The 17,558-nt window shown below is 49.9% G+C and overlaps 1 protein-coding gene across 1 annotated transcript; it reads right to left on the bottom strand.

Annotated features, from left to right (window-relative positions):
• Nucleotides 1-8,256: 8,256 nt before the first annotated feature.
• On the bottom strand, nt 8,257-9,982 carry LOC149523460 (uncharacterized). Its single transcript, XM_089769663.1, has 2 exons — nt 9,117-9,982; nt 8,257-8,921 (listed from the first exon to the last, which is right to left on the bottom strand). The coding sequence occupies exons 1-2, from the start codon at nt 9,664-9,666 to the stop codon at nt 8,404-8,406; spliced, it is 1,068 nt and encodes a 355-aa protein (XP_089625789.1). The 5' UTR covers nt 9,667-9,982; the 3' UTR covers nt 8,257-8,403.
• Between the last annotated feature and the right edge of the window lie 7,576 nt (nt 9,983-17,558).

The following is a 17,558-nucleotide window of genomic DNA, read 5'->3' as shown; positions in this document are numbered from 1 at the left end:
ATCTCTGAATAGCACAGAGTGCAAGTACCCACTCAGATTTCAAAGACTCATATTTGTGCATGAACACACAAATTGAGTACCGTAAAATCTCGAATATAATGCACACCGATGTATAATGCGCACCCTGACTTTTGAATTTTATCATAATGAAAAAATCTATACGCCTATATATAATGTGTACCCCGACTATTGATTAACTTACTTTTTTGAAAGTCTATATGGGTATGTCTAAACTACATGGCTCCGTCGACGGAGCCATGTAGATTTGTTTGTTTGGCAAAGGGAAATGAAGCTGCGATTTAAATAATTGCGGCTTCATTTAAATTTAATGGCTGCTGCGCTGAGCCAACAAACAGCTGATCAGCTGTTTGTCGGCTCAGCGCAGCAGCCATTAAATTTAAATGAAGCTGCAATTATTTAAATCGCAGCTTCATTTCCCTTTGCCAAACAAACAAATCTACATGGCTCCATCGACGGAGCCATGTAGTTTAGACATAACCTATGATTGCTAGTCTATGGGAATAAAATTTAACTTCACATCCAGTGTCCATGTTTATAACTTATTTTCAGAAATGTCAGCAATTAATTAACTATAAACTATTTCATACGACAAGTAAGACATACATTTCATATTATTTATTGTTTTAAAATATTTTAAAGCTTTCTAGGAATCTCTGCCATTTCACTTGATGTTGATTTCATGTTTACTGCCGTTTTAGTGTGGCATCGGCATAGCGGAGGTTCGTCATCTTCTGACACAGAACTGCCAAAATAAAACTTTCAACAATAATTCATATATATAACGCACACCCCGACTTTGACCAAAAAAACCTCAGAAAAAACGTGCGCATTATATTAGAAATTTTACAGTAATCCTATTCTATCACCCCACTCCTCTAGCCACCTGATTTCTGAGGCCCAGTTGAGAGTACATTTAAGTTTGGCCAGTATTTCATCACACTTTAATTACATGAAATTCCATTCCTCCCATTGTAGAGAGCCCATGCTCATAGGACACACTAAATTCTGCTTAATCCTCTTAAATTTGGCATTCCCCTCTGTGCATAGGATTAACCCAAGGCCAACACTGCTAAGTGCCACTTAAGTCTTCAGACTAGGAATCAAATATGCATAGGCCTGGGCTGAATCTCTGCCCAAGAATGAGTATTCCCACAATGTAAGGTGAGTGTGAGGTTTGTGTGATGCATAGGCCCACGTTTTGGCTTTCTGTTTTAGGATAAATGTCATGTACTCAAGACATTTTGCATACAAGATAAACCCACAGTATGCATTACCCCCAAGAAACTAAAATTTTAATTTTAGGATATTGCTTTGCAATGCCAGTCATTTTTACTATCAGAGGGTATGTCTACACGACAAAGTTAATTCGAACTAACAGACGTTAGTTCGAATTAACTTTCATAGGCGCTACACTAGCGCTCCGCTAGTTCGAACTTAATTCGAACTAGCGGAGCGCTTAATTCGAACTAGGTAAACCTCATTTTATGAGGACTAACGCCTAGTTCGAATTAGCTAGTTCGAATTAAGGGCTGTGTAGCCACTTAATTCGAACTAGTGGGAGGCTAGCCCTCCCAAGCTTTCCCTGGTGGCCACTCTGGGCACCAACAGGGAAACTCGTCTGCCCCCCTCCCGGCCCCGGAGCCCTTAAAGGGGCACGGGCTGGCTACGGTGCCCGTGCCAGGTGCAACCCTGCCAGCACCCAGCCAGCAGACCCTGCACATGGCATGGCACGAACCAGCTACCCGCTGCCACCCAGCCCTCCGCCTCTTCCTGGGACCAGGCTGGCGGCTCCCGGGAGCCTTCCCAGGTCCACAATAGGCGGGCACCCGCCTGGTTTAGTGCAGAGATCGTGGACCTCATCCATGACCTCCGCACTAGGCACAGGAAAGTGGCCGTCTAGGGCAGGATAGCTGCCAACCTGGCCACCCGGGAGCAGGTTTGCATGAAAATCAAGGTTGTCCACTGAGACCCCCAACCCTGAGCCCTGAGCTTAGACTGTCCATACTGGGTCAGACCAAAGGCCCATCTAGCCCAGTAGCCTGTCTGCCGACAGCGGCCAACACAAGGGACCCTGGAGGGGATGGACCGAAACAATGACCAAGCCATTTGTCTCATGCCATCCATCTCCAGCCTTCCACAAACAGAGGCCAGGGACACCATTTCTACCCCCTGGCTAATACCACTCCATGGACCAAACCTCCATGACTTTATCTCACTTCTCTTTAAACTCTGTTATAGTTCTAGCCTTCACGGCCTCCTGCAGCAAGGAGTTCCATGGGTTGATTATTTGCTTTGTGAAGAAGAACTTTCTGTTATTAGTTTGAAGCCTGCTACCCATTCATTTCATTTGGTGTCCTCTAGTCCTTCTATTATGGGAACTAATGAAGAACTTTTCTTTATGCACCCTCTCCACACCACTCATGCTTTTATAGACCTCTATCATATCCCCCCCAGTCTCCTCTTTTCTAAGCTGAAAAGTCCCAGTCTCTTTAGCCTCTCTTCATATGGGACCTGTTCCAAACCCCTGATCATTTTAGTTGCCCTCCCCTCTCCCACCCTCTCTCTTCCCCTCTCCCACCTCCTTTTCCCAGTTTCCCTGAGTTTTGTTCAATAAAGAGAGTTTCTATTTTTGAACACACGTGTCCTTTATTTTGTACATCAGGAAGGGGGGTTAGGGAGGGGTAAGTGGAAGGAGGTGAAGGAGGAATGGGGTACGAGCCCCTGATGGGGAGGACTGGGGTGGCTCTGCGGGCTTCTCAGGGTGGAAGCTCTCCTGAAGCCCCTTGATTGACTCCTCCCCCCTCCGGATGGCAGCCTGTGGCAAGTGCAGCCGAGCTGATGGCCGAGTGCTGTGATGTGCCGAGTGTGGGCACTCAGGGCACTCCAAGCCAGGACTGTTTTGCAAGCGGGGAACCCCTGAGAACTGTCTGTCCGTGGTGGGGGTCGGGTCCCTTTAAGCACAGCCCTCGGCTAGCCTGAGGCAGCAGCTCCACGCTCTAAGTCCTAACCTGATGCCCTGCCGGCACTGGTTCCGGCCATCCTTAACCTTGGTTCAGGGTCCACTCAATGTGGACATGCTAGTTCAAATTAGCAAAATGCTAATTCGAAGTAGTTTTTAGGTCTAGATGCGCTAATTCGAATTAGCTTAGTTCGAATTAACTAATTCGAATTAAGTTAGATCGAATTAGTGCTGTAGTGTAAACATACTCTGACAGTTGGAAGGCTAGGATGAAAGTCTCCATTGAGATCTCGCAGACAGGACCTAGTAGGTTGAAAAAACCTATTTTCTCCAACTTCTTCTGCTGTGGAAAATACTATAAGGAGGCTTTTCCTTTCCTGTCCCCTTTTTTTTTTTCTTCAGGGTTGTTCCGTGTTCATAAGTCATTTTTTCCTGCATACTTTCAAATATCACCAACCTCCACTTTTTTCTAAGGCAAAAATCTTGGAAAGTGGAAGGAGAAAGAGATAGCCTATATTGGAGGAGGAAGAGAGCAGTTCTGAAATAGCTCCTGAGGACTGTTTTTAAATACAGGAGGATGGAGATTTAAATATGGAGTATCTGTGGGAGTTGGGCCATGAAGCTCTATTCTGTGCCTATCTAAAATAAATTCTGGAATTTTTTTAATTTTACTGTATTTAGCGCCAAAACCTCTTCTCGTTCTTTAGAAAGAAAGCCAGGAGCTTGAAATCTTGCAGCTTTACACCGTGTAGTGATCTGAATGATTTAGAGGAAACTTAAATAGAACAAATTTCACCCTTGTAGAGTTACTTAAATAGTTACTCTGTGTTTTGTGTTACCAGCTATCGCGCATTTCAATATTCCACAGTACCTGGAAAGTTTAAACTAATATGCAATCTGGAAAAAAATTACCACATTCTCATCTCAGCCACTCCACTGCCACACTGGAGTAATTCTAGTGATTTCAATACACACACACAGTATGGTAGCTGAGAGTGGAAATTTTTCCAAGAAATTCATTGAGATAAACCATCAGAGCCATCAAAATGGCAAATAGTTGTTTAAAAGGATTGACATTCTCACTTCTGCAAGACGATAAAAATATTATTTATGTGATCATGTGTGTACTGTTGTCTGGTGTTAGAGATGCAAAATGCCTACAATTGGAGACATTAAGTTAATTGCACCCATGAAATCCTGTTCAAGTAATTTAGGTTGCACACTTGTAACAGAAGGGAGAATATGACCCCACTACTTGTGAATACAGCAGTTTGTGATGAATTAGATGTACAATCCAGATTGTGTCACCTTTGCCTTCTAGCCTCCTGTGTCCTTTACTACTTTGCTAGTGTAAACTCGAGGTTAGAGTGTTCACAAACACTCTCCAGCATGCATTCATTCTCAGTTGTGTCTGTGTATGTTCTATGGCTAGCTAGTTACACCTTGCCTCTTACCAGATTTGTTATACTAAAGGGCAACCCCAACAAACTTTTAGATTTTTCCCTCCCCCCAGAAATATATGTCCTGTTCAGCCCAGTCCTTCCATGTAGTTTGTCATTGCTTTAATAAAATAACATAATTTGCCACACAAAATGGAGTTTCCCAAACACTTCTGTTTAAACACGCTGGATTAGATAAAAACAATTATATTAAGTACAAAGGGAAAGGTTTTAAATGAATACAAGTAATAAGGCATAAAATAAAAAATGGTTATAAAAAGAATAAAGATAAAACAGCTAGTGTCTGAGGGTATGTCTATACTAGCCCCCTAGTTCGATCTAGGGAGGCTAATGAGGGCAACTGAAATTACAAATGAAGCGTGGGATTTAAATTTCCCACGCTTCATTAGCATGTTCCTAGCTGGTCGCCATTTTAGAAATTGACTACCCCAAAGTAACTGCCCGCGTCTACACGCGGCAGTGAAACGGGATTCCAAATTAAAGCCCTAAATCGAATTAGTTGATAAACCTCATTGCAGGAGGAATAACAGCTAATTCGATTTAGAGCTTTAATTTGGAATCCTGTTTCACTGCCGCGTGTAGACGCGGGCAGTTACTTCGGGCTAGTCAATTTCTAAAATGGCGACCGGCCGGGAACATGCTAATGAAGCGTGGGAGATTTAAATCCCGTGCTTCATTTGCAATTTCGGTCGCCCTCATTAGCCTCCCTAGATCGAACTTGGGGGCTAGTGTAGACATACCCTAACTTAACTATGTTAAACTCAAAGCAAAGTTATCTCCTCACCCCATGCTTTTAGTAGTCTCATTGACTAAACTTCAGAGCTTCAATGGCTGCTTTCTTTGTCTCTTTTGGATCAGTGAATTGATAGGGAAACAGAGAGAGAAGGGGATACATGGAGTGTAAGTCCCTCCTTTTTGTAGGATTAGGCCCTCTTTTGGAAAACATTTCCAGTGGTCATTCAAGAGACAAAGAGGATTTTCTTTGCTGCTTTTCTCTCACCTGTTGGAGCTTCTTTTGTTTCCCTTCCTGCATCATGCCTCTGTGTACTGTTTAAACACAAATTAAGCAGAGCCCACATTCCATTGTTTGGGACAGACCTATTTGCCAACCTCAGTTTGGAACATGTGTTAATAACACCGTACAGTAGAAACTTATCACTTCACATACAATCTTGCCACACACATTTTATTAGGACAATAATGTGTGTGGCACGGGTTTTCAAGTGAAAGTTCACAAAATATATTTTGTACCAGGATTATTACAATAACGCATAGGGTATGGATATAGGCGCTCATTATGTTATAAGAGGTCAGCTCCACTATTAAACCCCAGTAGTTTCACAAATCTGTTCATATCCCAGGCCCCTAACATTTTCATGAATACCAGTGGCTAACAACACAGCAAAGGGGTTTCTTTGTCCTGACTTAGATGCAGAGATGTACATGTAGCTACCTTAGTCTAGATTTAATTCCACTGAGCTCAACACATGGGAGGTTATCCCACTGAGTTATTAAGGAAAAATTCTATTCTCAGCGACCCCTGTGTAACTGTTGAAATCATTACAGTTACTTCAACTTTACAGTGGGATAAGCAGAGAAAAATGTGGCCAATAGTCTTTTGTAAGCATTAATAAAAAATGCTGTTCACAATGATCCCAGAAACAACAAAGCATTCCCTCCTGTTGCAATGTATCAGTTTTTATCTATACACTAGGGGAATGTATAAGAGGAGCATGGAGCAACCTTACTGTCAACATTAGTGAATCCTTTAGCCCTTTTCTGTTTGATCTTCTATACGAATATTTACACTTCCAGTTATTAATGGGCTCACTTTCCTCTCCTTGGGTACGTCTACACTACAGCGCTAGTTCGAACTAACTTAGTTCGAATTAGTTAATTCGAACTAAGCTAGTTCGAACTAGCGCATCTAGAACTAAAAACTAGTTCGAACTAGCGTTTTGCTAGTTCGAACTAGCGCGTCCACACTGATTGGACGCAGGGGGGCATTTAAGGGCAGCTGAAACCGGTTCTGGCAGGGCATCAGGTCAGCAGTTGCTTTGTGTGGCTGCTGTCTGAGGCTATCTGAGGCTCGTGCTTAAAGGGACCCCCCCTGGACAGCCGGTTCTCAGCTTTTCCTGCTTGCTTGCCAACCTCGCCGAGGGACAGCAAAGCGTCGGTCTCTGTGCCCGTCTGTGTCGGTGCTTCCCTTCGGGGGGGCCGCCGCAGGTGGCAACATGGAGCCACGGCTCGCCCTGCACCTTCTGGTGCACGTTCTGGACTTGCTGCTGCAAGCCTGCCAGCAATGGCTCGAGGCTGCCTGGCACCACCTGGGGAACGTCAGCCCCCTGCCTCTCCGCCTGGCCGCCCTGGGGGCCGTGGAGGAGCCGCGGCAGCGCCCCGGCACCGGCGTGCCCCGCCGCATCTGGCGTCTGGACACCAGCAGCGACTGGTGGGACCGCATCGTCCTGGAGCACTGGGACGACCGACAGTGGACCCAGAACTTTAGGATGAGGAGGGACACCTTCCTGGAGCTCTGCGAGTGGCTCGCCCCTGCCCTGCAAAGAAGGGACACTCGCATGAGGCCCGCCATCCCCCTCCAGAAGCGGGTGGCCATCGCCCTCTGGAAGCTCTCCACGCCGGACAGCTACCGATCCGTCGGGAACCAGTTCGGCGTGGGGAGATCCACTGTCGGAGCAGTGCTCATGCAGGTACGGCGCTCGTCGGCCACCGAGCCGGGGGGGAGGGGGGCTGCGAGGAGGGGATGGGCCGCCCCAGGGACAAAGGGGGGGGCGGGAGGAGGCGAAGGCGCCCCGCACCGGAGGGGTCGGGCTGTCCCGGCCGTACTACACGCCGCCAGGGGGGTTGCTTCCGGGAGTGGGGCGCGGGGCACTGCCAGGGCACGCACGCTCCCAGCCACCCGGGCGCCCCACTGATTGACGCTTTGCTGTGTCTCTCTCCGCAGGTGGTCAAGGCCATCAACCGGGTGCTGCTCCGCAGGGTGGTCCGCCTCGCCAACCCGGATGCCGTCATCCGGGGATTCGGCGCCCTCGGCTTCCCCAACTGCGGGGGGGCCATCGACGGGACGCACATCCCCATCCGTGCCCCGGAACACCAGGCGTCCCGGTACGTGAACCGCAAGGGGTACTTCTCCGTCATCCTGCAGGCCGTATGTGACCACCGGGGACAGTTGACGGACATAAATGTGGGCTGGTCCGGCAAAGCACACGACGCCCGGGTGTACCGGAACTCCTCCGTGTGCCAGCGGCTGCAGGACGGGACCTTCTTCCCCGACCGCCACATCAGGGTCGGGGACGTGGACATGCCCGTCTGCCTGGTGGGGGATGCCGCCTACCCACTGCAGCCCTGGCTCATGAAGCCCTACACGGGACACCTCAATCCCTCCCGCCAGGCCTTCAATAACAGGCTGAGCAGGGCCCGCATCGTGGTGGAGGGGGCCTTCGGGCGACTGAAAGCCCGCTTTCGATGCCTCCTCACCCGTCTGGACCTGGCCGAGCACAACATCCCTCCCGTGGTGGCGGCATGTTGTGTGCTCCACAATTTGTGTGAGCGGAAGGGGGAGGCTTTCTTGCCAGCCTGGATGGCTGAGGCTGACCGCATGGCTGGACACTACGGTCAGCCCCGCACCGCCGCCGTCCGGGAAGCCCAGCGGGGGGCCATCCGGATCCGGGAAGCCCTGCGGGAGAGCTTCCAGGTGGAGGAGGAGGAGGACTGACCTCTCCCTGCATGCCCCACCGGGGCCTTCTTCCACCCTACCCCCCCCTTCCCCTTTCCCCTCCCTACCTACTGTCAAATAAAGACACCTGTTTTTCCAACAAAAACGTCTGTTTATTTCACAGAACTGGGGTGGGGGAGGGAGGAATGAAGGTGGGAGAAGGGAGGGGGAAACCTGGGACGAGGGAGCTGGAAGGGGAGGGGAGGGAAGGGAGGAAGGGAAAGGAAAGCTCAGGGGTGGGAGTCTGGGTGCCTCTCCCGTCTCGCCACACTGCGGGTCCGGGGGCGTCGGTGGGGAATGGTTGTGGAGGGGGGGGCAGAGAGGACAGGGGGTGTGGAGGAAGCAGGAGCGGAAGCAGGAGGAGCAGGAGGAGCAGGGGGAGCAAGAGGGGGAGCAAGAGGGGGAGCAAGAGGGGGAGCAAGAGGGGGAGCAGGGGGAGCAGGGGGAGCAAGAGGGGGAGCAAGAGGGGGAGCAAGAGGGGGAGCAGGGGGAGGAGGAAATGGGAAGCGGTCTAGCAGGCTCTGGAGGTGGCCTCGCAGGGCACGGCCCTGCTCCTCCAGGGCCTCCAGACTCCTCTGGCGCAGCCTGAGGTCCTCCTGGACCCAGTGGTCCTGGAGACGGAGCTGTCGGTCCAGGAACCGGAGATGCCGCCTCTGGTAGTCCTCCTGGTTCCTGGCTGTCCTGCTTGCCCGGGCGCGGGCGGCTGCTGCAGGCGGGGTGGTGCGCCCTGCAGTCCCCGGTGCTGCAGCTGTGGTGCAAGAAGACCAGCGGTCAATTACCCCAGGGGCCCAGGTGTGTGAAACCCAGCTCCCCTCTGCAAGGCCAGGGCCCCTGCAGGATCCCCAGCTGCTGCTCCGTAGTGGGCAAGGCCCAGGCGCACGGTCCCGGGGCTCCCTCTCGCCCCAGCCCCCCGTACACATAAGGGGAACACGAGGGTACTCACAGGTGGACGCCTCCCCGGCCTCTGATGATGCAGGCGAGCGGCTCTGTGGGGTGCCTCGGGGGTCCCGGGTCCTGGGAAGGCTGGCGGCAGGCTCCTGGCTCTCAGAGCCCTCTTCCTCCTCCTCGGTGTCCAGGAGCGGTCCCTCTGCCCCGGGGTCAATCACGTCCCGGGGGGCAGGGACGGCATGAGGCCCCAGGATGCGGTCCAGGGCATGGAAGTGGGGGCAGGCCTCCGGGTCAGCCCCTGGCAGGCAGGCCCGGGAGTAGGACTGCCGCAAGTCTTTAATCTTGCAGCGCACCTGCTCCCGGCTGCGCTGGTGGCCCCTGGCGGCCAGGCTGGCAGCCATGCGTCCATAGACGGCCGCGTTCCGGTGGCTAGTGCGGAGATCGTGGACATTTGAGGCTTCCCCCCAAACCTCGATGAGGTCCACGATCTCCGCACTTGACCAGGCGGGCGCCCGCCTTTTGCGCCCCCGGGCAGGCTCCCGGGAGCCGCCAGGCTGGTCGTGGGGAGCAGTGGAGGGCTGGGAGCCCTCGGATGGCTGGCTCATAGTGTGGCAGGTGCAGGCTGTGCAGGCACGGGTGCTTGCAGCCTTGCAACTGGCACAAAGTGAGTAGCCAGCCCGTGGCCCTTTAAGGGCTCCGGGGCCGGGAGGGGGGCAATAGAGTTTCCCTGGTGTTGGCCAGAGTGGCCACCAGGGAAACCTGGGAAGCCTTAGCCTCCCACTAGTTCGAACTAAAGGGCTACACAGCCCTTAGTTCGAACTAGCTAGTTCGAACTAGGCGTTAGTCCTCGTGAAATGAGGTTTACCTAGTTCGAACTAAGCGCTCCGTTAGTTCGAATTAAGTTCGAACTAACGGAGCGCTAGTGTAGCGCATAGGAAAGTTAGTTCGAACTAACGTCCGTTAGTTCGAACTAACTTTCTAGTGTAGACATACCCCTATACAGTTTGTTCCCTATTCGCTATATTCCTATAGGGTGCAGATGAATCATGTTTTGCTGATAGTTTTGAACTTAGTTTCTCAGGGTACGTCTACACTTGCACCCCACTTCGAACTAGGGATGCAAATGTAGGTGACCGAAATTGCTAATGAAGCAGGGATTTACATATCCTGCGCTTCATTAGCATAATCTCGCCCGCATGTTACTCTGCTCAATAGCTGTTCTGAAAGTGAAAATGCATGCTGGGACGTGTTAGTTCTAACCAAATCCCTAACTAACTAACGTGTCCCGGCGCAACCAGGATTCTAATTGATGTGCAGTTTTGCGCCTTCTCTGCATTTTTTATTTTACTTTACTTTGGCTTTCTTTGCTTTGCAACCAAGTGAAGCCACTTTCTCTCTTTCCTTAAGTAAGGAAGCACTTAATTAGGGAACTTGTTTCTAAGAATATTGGGAGGGAGGTTGGTTGTTTGCTTGTTTGTTTGGTAGTCAAGAGCGCTCACAATGGCAGGAAATGTGCGATAGTTTCACTCCTTGCTTATCTTTCCCAGTGTTCATTAGCAAATATACACAGAGAGACTCTGAATATTATGTATCCTGTTCTCTTTGTTGGGGACCTTTAAGGATACCAAAAATGTAAAAACATATCCATTGAAAGGGACTTACAATAGACTGTAAAATGTACTCAAACACAAACCTAATTAAAGATACCAAAAATTAAGCCAATCAACCCCTTTGGAAATTATCATCTCTGTGTTTTAATAAAAACCCAAAACATCCAATTCAGTTATGATATTTGGGAGCCTGTAACTTAACGATTTCATCAGAAGTTTGTCTGAGATCTAAAATACTTCATTTTACCCAAGTTAATTCAAATAATTTTGAAAAGCAACTAAAAAACACCACATTTTGATAGTCTTTATCTGAAACAAGTGCTTTCAGATGTGATTAGAAATACTTACTATGCCTCCATGAACTGCAAGTATATCTGTCATTCCTGTTTGATTTTCAGATCTACAAATCTTGCCAATGACATGCTTAAAAATTCATATAAACAAAAAAAATGACAGAGCCTTCCTTATAGTGGCAAAGCTCCCAAGCTCTATAATTTAGTAAGCATGAAGCTTGTGATGTATATCCTAGAGGTCATTAATGCACACTTAAAACAACCTCAGATGACAGCAGAAAATTATTGTACTCTTTGCTCTTTAAAAATGCATAAGAATATTTTATATTTGAGTATCTAGAACAAATTTCTTTAAATATTTAAATACATGTCAAAATATTACATTTACAAGTTCAACTCATAAAAAATTTACCACAGGCTTAAAAAATTTAGTGGTAGGATTATACAAGTTATCTTTACATTTGAGTGGGATTCTGACCCCATGTTAGTATTAAATAAAATGTATTCTATTTACACTGACATTCATATTTGGACAATTTCATGTCAGCCACCTTTGGGCATGTACTTACACTTTTTTCACCTATTTCATTCTTATATCCAAGCGTTAACAGCAATTTACTTTTAGCATTCTCAACAGCAAAGAACAGCCATTTCTCTTGAAAATATCTGCCTCTGTAAATTCAATGATTTAGATGCAAGTAATCTTTTTCTCTTGCTCTAACCATGAAAGTCACAGTAATTTATTAAAAAAAGATCTACATAAAATAAAGTACACAGACAAAATCATAGAATGCAATGGAGCAAAATGCATTTTGAATCTACTCACCGCCAACAAAGACCCTTTGCTAGCAGTGAACCATGACAGCGAAGGAAGCAAAATAAAGCCTTTTCCTCTTCCACCATTACACCTGCAACAATCAGTTAGCAGGGAGCAATAAATTCCTCAATGGGCATGCCTACATTGCAGCGTTGTTTTGAAATCACTAACTTAATTTCGAAATAACAGGGTAGCATCTACACAGCAAGCCCGTTATTTCAAAATAATTTTGAAATAATGGGCTTCTTATTCCGAAATCTGTAACCCTCATTTCACGATGAATAATGCCTATTTCCAAATAGTTATTTCGAAATAGGGTGTGTGTAGATAGCGCAGCAGTGGTTATTTCAAAATAAGTGGCCTCCAAGGCTTCTCACAGCTGCCCTGGTGGCCACTCTGTACACACTCTATAGTTTCCCTTCCCCTGTTGCCCTTAAAGGTGCAGACATAGGGTAAACAGTTTGTGGCATGACACGAGCCCTGCTAGCACCCTGTCACCATCTGAGTCCCCCATGGCTGCCAGCACAGCATAGGTGCAACCAGCTCCCAAAATCCTGCCCAGGAGCAAAAGAGGAGGGCACCATCCTGGCCTGGTGCAGAGATCCTGGATCTCATTGAGGACTGGGGAGAGGAGGCAAACCTCCAGGATCTCTGCACCAGGTGCAGGAATGCTGACATCTACTGCTGGATGGCCAGCAGTCTGGGCCAGAAGTGACACGTGCACCCAAGAGCAGGTGTGCATGAAAGTCAAGGAGCTGAAGCAGGCATACACCAAGGCCAGGGAGTACAGCTCGCGCTCAGGGAGGGCACCCCGCTCCTGCCACTATTTTGACAAGCTCCACCGCATCCTGGGAGGGGAGCTCAGTCCCGTTCCCCCATCTTGCTGTGGACTCTGGACTGGAGACACCTGTCATCAGCTTCCCAGATGGTGTGGCTGTGGACAAAGAGGCAAACGAGGAGGAGGAAGACAAGGAGACCAGCCTGGACATGATGCCCACCAGCCAGAAGCTCATCCTGGCCCTAGAGCCGGTATCCTCCTCCCAGGATGTCACCCAGGATATCACCCACGGATTGGATGAAGCCGGGAAAGGCCCATCAGGTGAGCTCCATTACTTTCCCTAGACACACACAGGGGAGGCAGTGGGCGGCAAGGGGTTGCCTGCTCTTTGCTCGGCCTTGGCATCGCACCGCAGCCTGTGCATTTGGGTGCATATGGAGCACCAGTCCGGAGCACAAATCTGCAGTGAGGCTGCCACACAGGAACCTTGCGCTCCTGCTCACAGGGTTCCTGCACAGGCCTGCCTTACTCTGACCCCATGGTGGGACACCTTCCCATCACAAACCACCACTATGGAGGCTGGGGTCAAGGACACACACACAGCAGTGCCACCCACAGCACAGGCTCATGCCCACACTCTTGGGGCAGCAGCTGCTCCTGGGCAAGCATGGTGAGGTGGAGGACACCAAGCCCCTGCTAGGGGAGTCTTCTGGGAAGCGAGGATGTGGCAGGGACCCCAGTAGCACCCTCCCAAGCAAGCGGCTCTGCTGCTCAAATATACCTCCCCCAACACCCTCCGCCCTTCTCCTCCAGCAGACGGAGATGGACGTCTTCTCCTTGTTGGATGCCATCAGTGCCAGGCCTGTCACCCCCTTCCACCCACAGGCTCCTGGCCTGGCCAGCACCTTCCCATGCCTTCTTCCCTACCTAGGGTAATGAGGTTTCGTCTGACCTGAAACCTTTTGGTGTCAGCTCAGAGATGAGGGCTAGACTTCAGCCACCGTGTCTCCTGGGATGACTGACCTTCTCTTTGTTCTTCACAGCTGGACCAGCTGTGAGTGGGCTGCAAGCCACATCTCCCCTGCCAGCCTCCTCACCCTGCGAGTCCCACAGGTACCTCGGACCCCACAAGGACCTTGAGTGGGAACACAGAGTCTGCCTCTGTTCCCTACAGTGGTCTCTGCAGCAGCAGGACCTTAGGTTGGATGTGGACCTGGAGGAGCACTTTGCTGATTGGGTGCTGTGCTGCACTACCTGTCAGGAGCTGTCCCAGGAGGCCCATAGGCAGTAGCACATGCATGGCACACCGCACTGCCATCAACCAACTGGTCGCCATGATTGAGCAGTGCAGCAGCCCCCCACACACACACCTGCTCCTTCCCACTTCTTCCCAAGTCCCCCTGCACCCACTCCTGCCGCCACCTCTCTGGCTTCTCCCCCAACCCCCTCCCCAGTGGCTGCCGAGGGCCCCGTACATAAGACAGTATGACCACCCAAGGCAGGTGCCAGTCCCAGCCTGATCCCCGAGCCTCCCCCTTCCTCCACCTCCTCTCCCCTCCCAGGGTATGTCTACATTACCCCCCTAGTTCGAACTAGGGGGGTAATGTATGCATACCGAACTTGCTAATGAAGCCCGGGATTTGAATTTCCCGGGCTTCATTAGCATAAAGCCGGCTAGTGCGAACCCCGTGCCGCGCGGCTACACGCGGCACGGGCTAGATAGTTCGGACTAGCAAGCTATTCCGAACTATCTGTATGCCTCGTGGAACGAGGCGCCGGCTTTATGCTAATGAAGCCCGGGAAATTCAAATCCCGGGCTTCATTAGCAAGTTCGGTATGCATACATTACCCCCCTAGTTCGAATTAGGGGGGTAGTGTAGACATACCCCCAGGTTCTTTCCCCAGTCCCTCCCCAGTTCTAGATTGCCCAAATAAAAACCAGACAGTTCATTCTTTTAACAGAAAAAGGTCTTGTTTATTTTGTCAGCAAGGGAGGAGGCAAGTGGGAAGGGATGAGTGGGGTAGGAAAGGCACACTGGGGCACTGCAGAGGCCCCTTGTGGGGGGAGGAGGCCCAGGGGAGAGTCTGTTTTATTGTCTCTACAGGGGAGAGGGACAAGAGGGGAAGGGAGGAGTGTGGGAGGAAAGGCAGGGAGGGACGATGCACAGGCCCCTAGTGGGAAAGCCCAAGTGAGAGTGTCAATAGTATCCTTGTGAGAAACTCTCCCTCAGAGCCTCTCGGATGCACACAGCCCTCTGATGAGCCTGCAGATGGCAGCTGTGCACAGCTACTGAAAAGCCCTTGTGAGCCCCCCCCCCCCACCCTTGCAGGAATGTCTAATAGAATCATAGAACACTAGAACTGGAAGGGACCTCGAGAGGTCATCGAGTCCAGTCCCCTGTCCTCACAGCAGGACCTTATTTTCACAAATATTGTGAAGGACACAGCAGGCCACCACCACTTGGTGGACGTTCTGCTCGCCGAGGTCCAGCCAGGTGAGGAGACAGCAGAACTTCCTTTTGAGATGGCCGAAGGCATCCTCCACAACAATGCAGGCCCTGCTGTTGAAATGTTCCTTGCTTTGGTCAAGGTGTCTAGTATAGGGCTTCATAAGGCAGGGGAACAGAGGGTAGGCTGCGTTCTCTGTGATGCACATAAGCATGTCCACGTCCACGATCCTGATGGTGCGGTCAGGAAAAAAGTGCCAGCATGCATCTTCTGCTAGAGACTGGAGTTGCGGAATATGTGGGCATCATGCACATTTCCCGACCACCTGACGTTGATGTTGGTGAACTGGCTTCAGTGGAAGAGTACTCCTGACGGTTGATATAATCCAATGCCTAGTGGTTGGGGGCCCAAAGGAGGATGCTAACATGAAGGGAAAGGAGTCCAGGAGAGCTAGCAGTATTTTAAAGAAGACTTATTAAAGGCACAGGAAGAAAACATCCTGATACACTGTAAGGAAAGCAAATATGGTAGGCGACCAGATTGGCTTACTGGGGAAATCCTTGGTGAGCTTAAACACAAAAAGGAAGCTTACAAGAAGCGGAAACTTGGACAGATGACTAGGGAGGAGTATAAATATATTGCTCAAGAATGCAGGGAAGTTATCAGGAAGGCGAAAGCGCAATTGGAGTTGCAGCTAGCAAGGGATGTGAAGGGTAACAAGAAAGGACTCTACAGGCATGTTAGCAATAAGAGGGTGATCAGAGAAGGTGCTGGGCCCTTACTGAATGAAGGAGGCAACGTAGTGACACATGATGTGGGAAAAGCTGAAGTACTTAACGCTTTCTTTGCCTCTGTCTTCACAGACAAGGTCAACTTCCAGACTACTGCACTAGGCAACGCAGTATGGGAAGGAAGCGGGCAGCCCTTGGTGGAGAAAGAACAGGTTAGGAACTATTTAGAAAAGCTAGGCATACACAAATCCATGGGTCCGGGTTTAACGCATCCAAGGATACTGAGGGAGTTGGCAAATGTCATTGCAGAGCCTTTGGCCATTATCTTTGAAAACTCGTGGAGATCGAGAGAGATCCAGGATGATTGAAAAAAGGTAAATGTAGTGCCTATCTTTAAAAAAGGGAAGAAGGACAATCCAGGGAACTACAGACCAATCAGCCTTACCTCAGTCCCCGGAAAAATCATGGAGGGGACCCTCAAGGAATCCATTTTGAAGCATCTGGAAGAGGGGAAAGTGATCAGGAATAGTCAGCATGGATTCACCAAGGGCAAATCATGCCTAACCAATCTGATTAGTTGCTATGATGAGGTAACTGGCTCTGTGGATATGGGAAAGTCAATGGATGTGATATACGTTGACTTTAGGAAAGCTTTTGATACAGTCTCCCACAATATTCTTGCCAGCAAGTTAAGAAAGTATGGATTGGGTAAACGGACTGTAAGATGGATAGAAAGCTGGCTAGACTGTCGGGCCCAATTGGTAGTGATTAATGGTTTGATGTCAGTTTATCAGTCTGCTTCTAGCGGAGTACCCCAAGGATCGATTCTAGGGCTGGTTTTGTTCAACATAGAATCATAGAATACTAGGACTGGAAGGGAATTCGAGAGGACTGGAAGGGACCTTATTAATGACCTGGATGAAGGGATGGATTGCACCCTGAGCAAGGGTTCAGAGTGACCTAGACAGATTAGAGGATTGGGCCAAATGAAATCCTATGAGGTTCAACAAGGACAAGTGTAGAGTCCTGCAATTGGGACAGAAGAATCTCAAGCATTGTTACAGGCAGGGGACTGAATGGCTAAGTAGCAGTTCTGCAGAAAAGGACGTGGGGATTACAGTGGATGAGAAGCTGGATATGAGTCAACAGTGTGCTCTTGTAGCCAAGAAAGCTAATGGCATATTAGGGTGCATTAGAAGGAGCATTGCCAGCAGTTTTAGAGAAGTGATTATTCCCCTTTATTCAGCTCTGGTGAGGCCACATCTGGAGTATTGTGTCCAGTTCTGGGGCCCCCATTATAGAAAGTATGTGGATGCACTGGAGAGGGTCCAGAGGAGGGCAACCAAAATGACTAGGGGACTGGAGCACATGATCTATGAGGAGAGTCTGAGGGATAGGGCTAGCAAGTTGCTTCTGGAAGTGGATGGCCAGTCTCATGTGGGTGTTCCATCACCGGAGGGCAGGGGTGAACCACTCACAGAGCACCAGGAAGGTGCTTGCAGCACACAGCACCAGGTGCATGCAGAAGTTCTGGAGCCACTGCTGGTCATCCCACCACTCCATGATGATGTGGTCCCACCAGTCAGAACTGGTGTCCCATGGCCAGAAGCAATAGTGCATGGAGAGGGTGGGAGGGGCTGTGCTGCTTGAGGAGCATGTGGCAAGAAAAGAGGAGGTACCAGGAGTGGCAGGTCCTTTTCCTGCAGAACCATGAGGGCAGCCTGCAGTAACTGCACAAGGAGGTGTAGCAGCAAGTCTAAGAGCTGGCAACTGCTTTCCAGCAGGTCCAGCTCCATGGTTGAGAGTGCTGTGGAGTCTAC

Source organism: Pelodiscus sinensis, chromosome 17, assembly GCF_052426305.1.
Source record: "Pelodiscus sinensis isolate ZL-2025 chromosome 17, ASM5242630v1, whole genome shotgun sequence".
In the NCBI taxonomy this organism is placed as follows: Eukaryota; Metazoa; Chordata; order Testudines; family Trionychidae; genus Pelodiscus; species Pelodiscus sinensis.
Note: the sequence above shows the minus strand (reverse complement) of the source record. Positions and strands in the feature narration are given on the sequence as shown.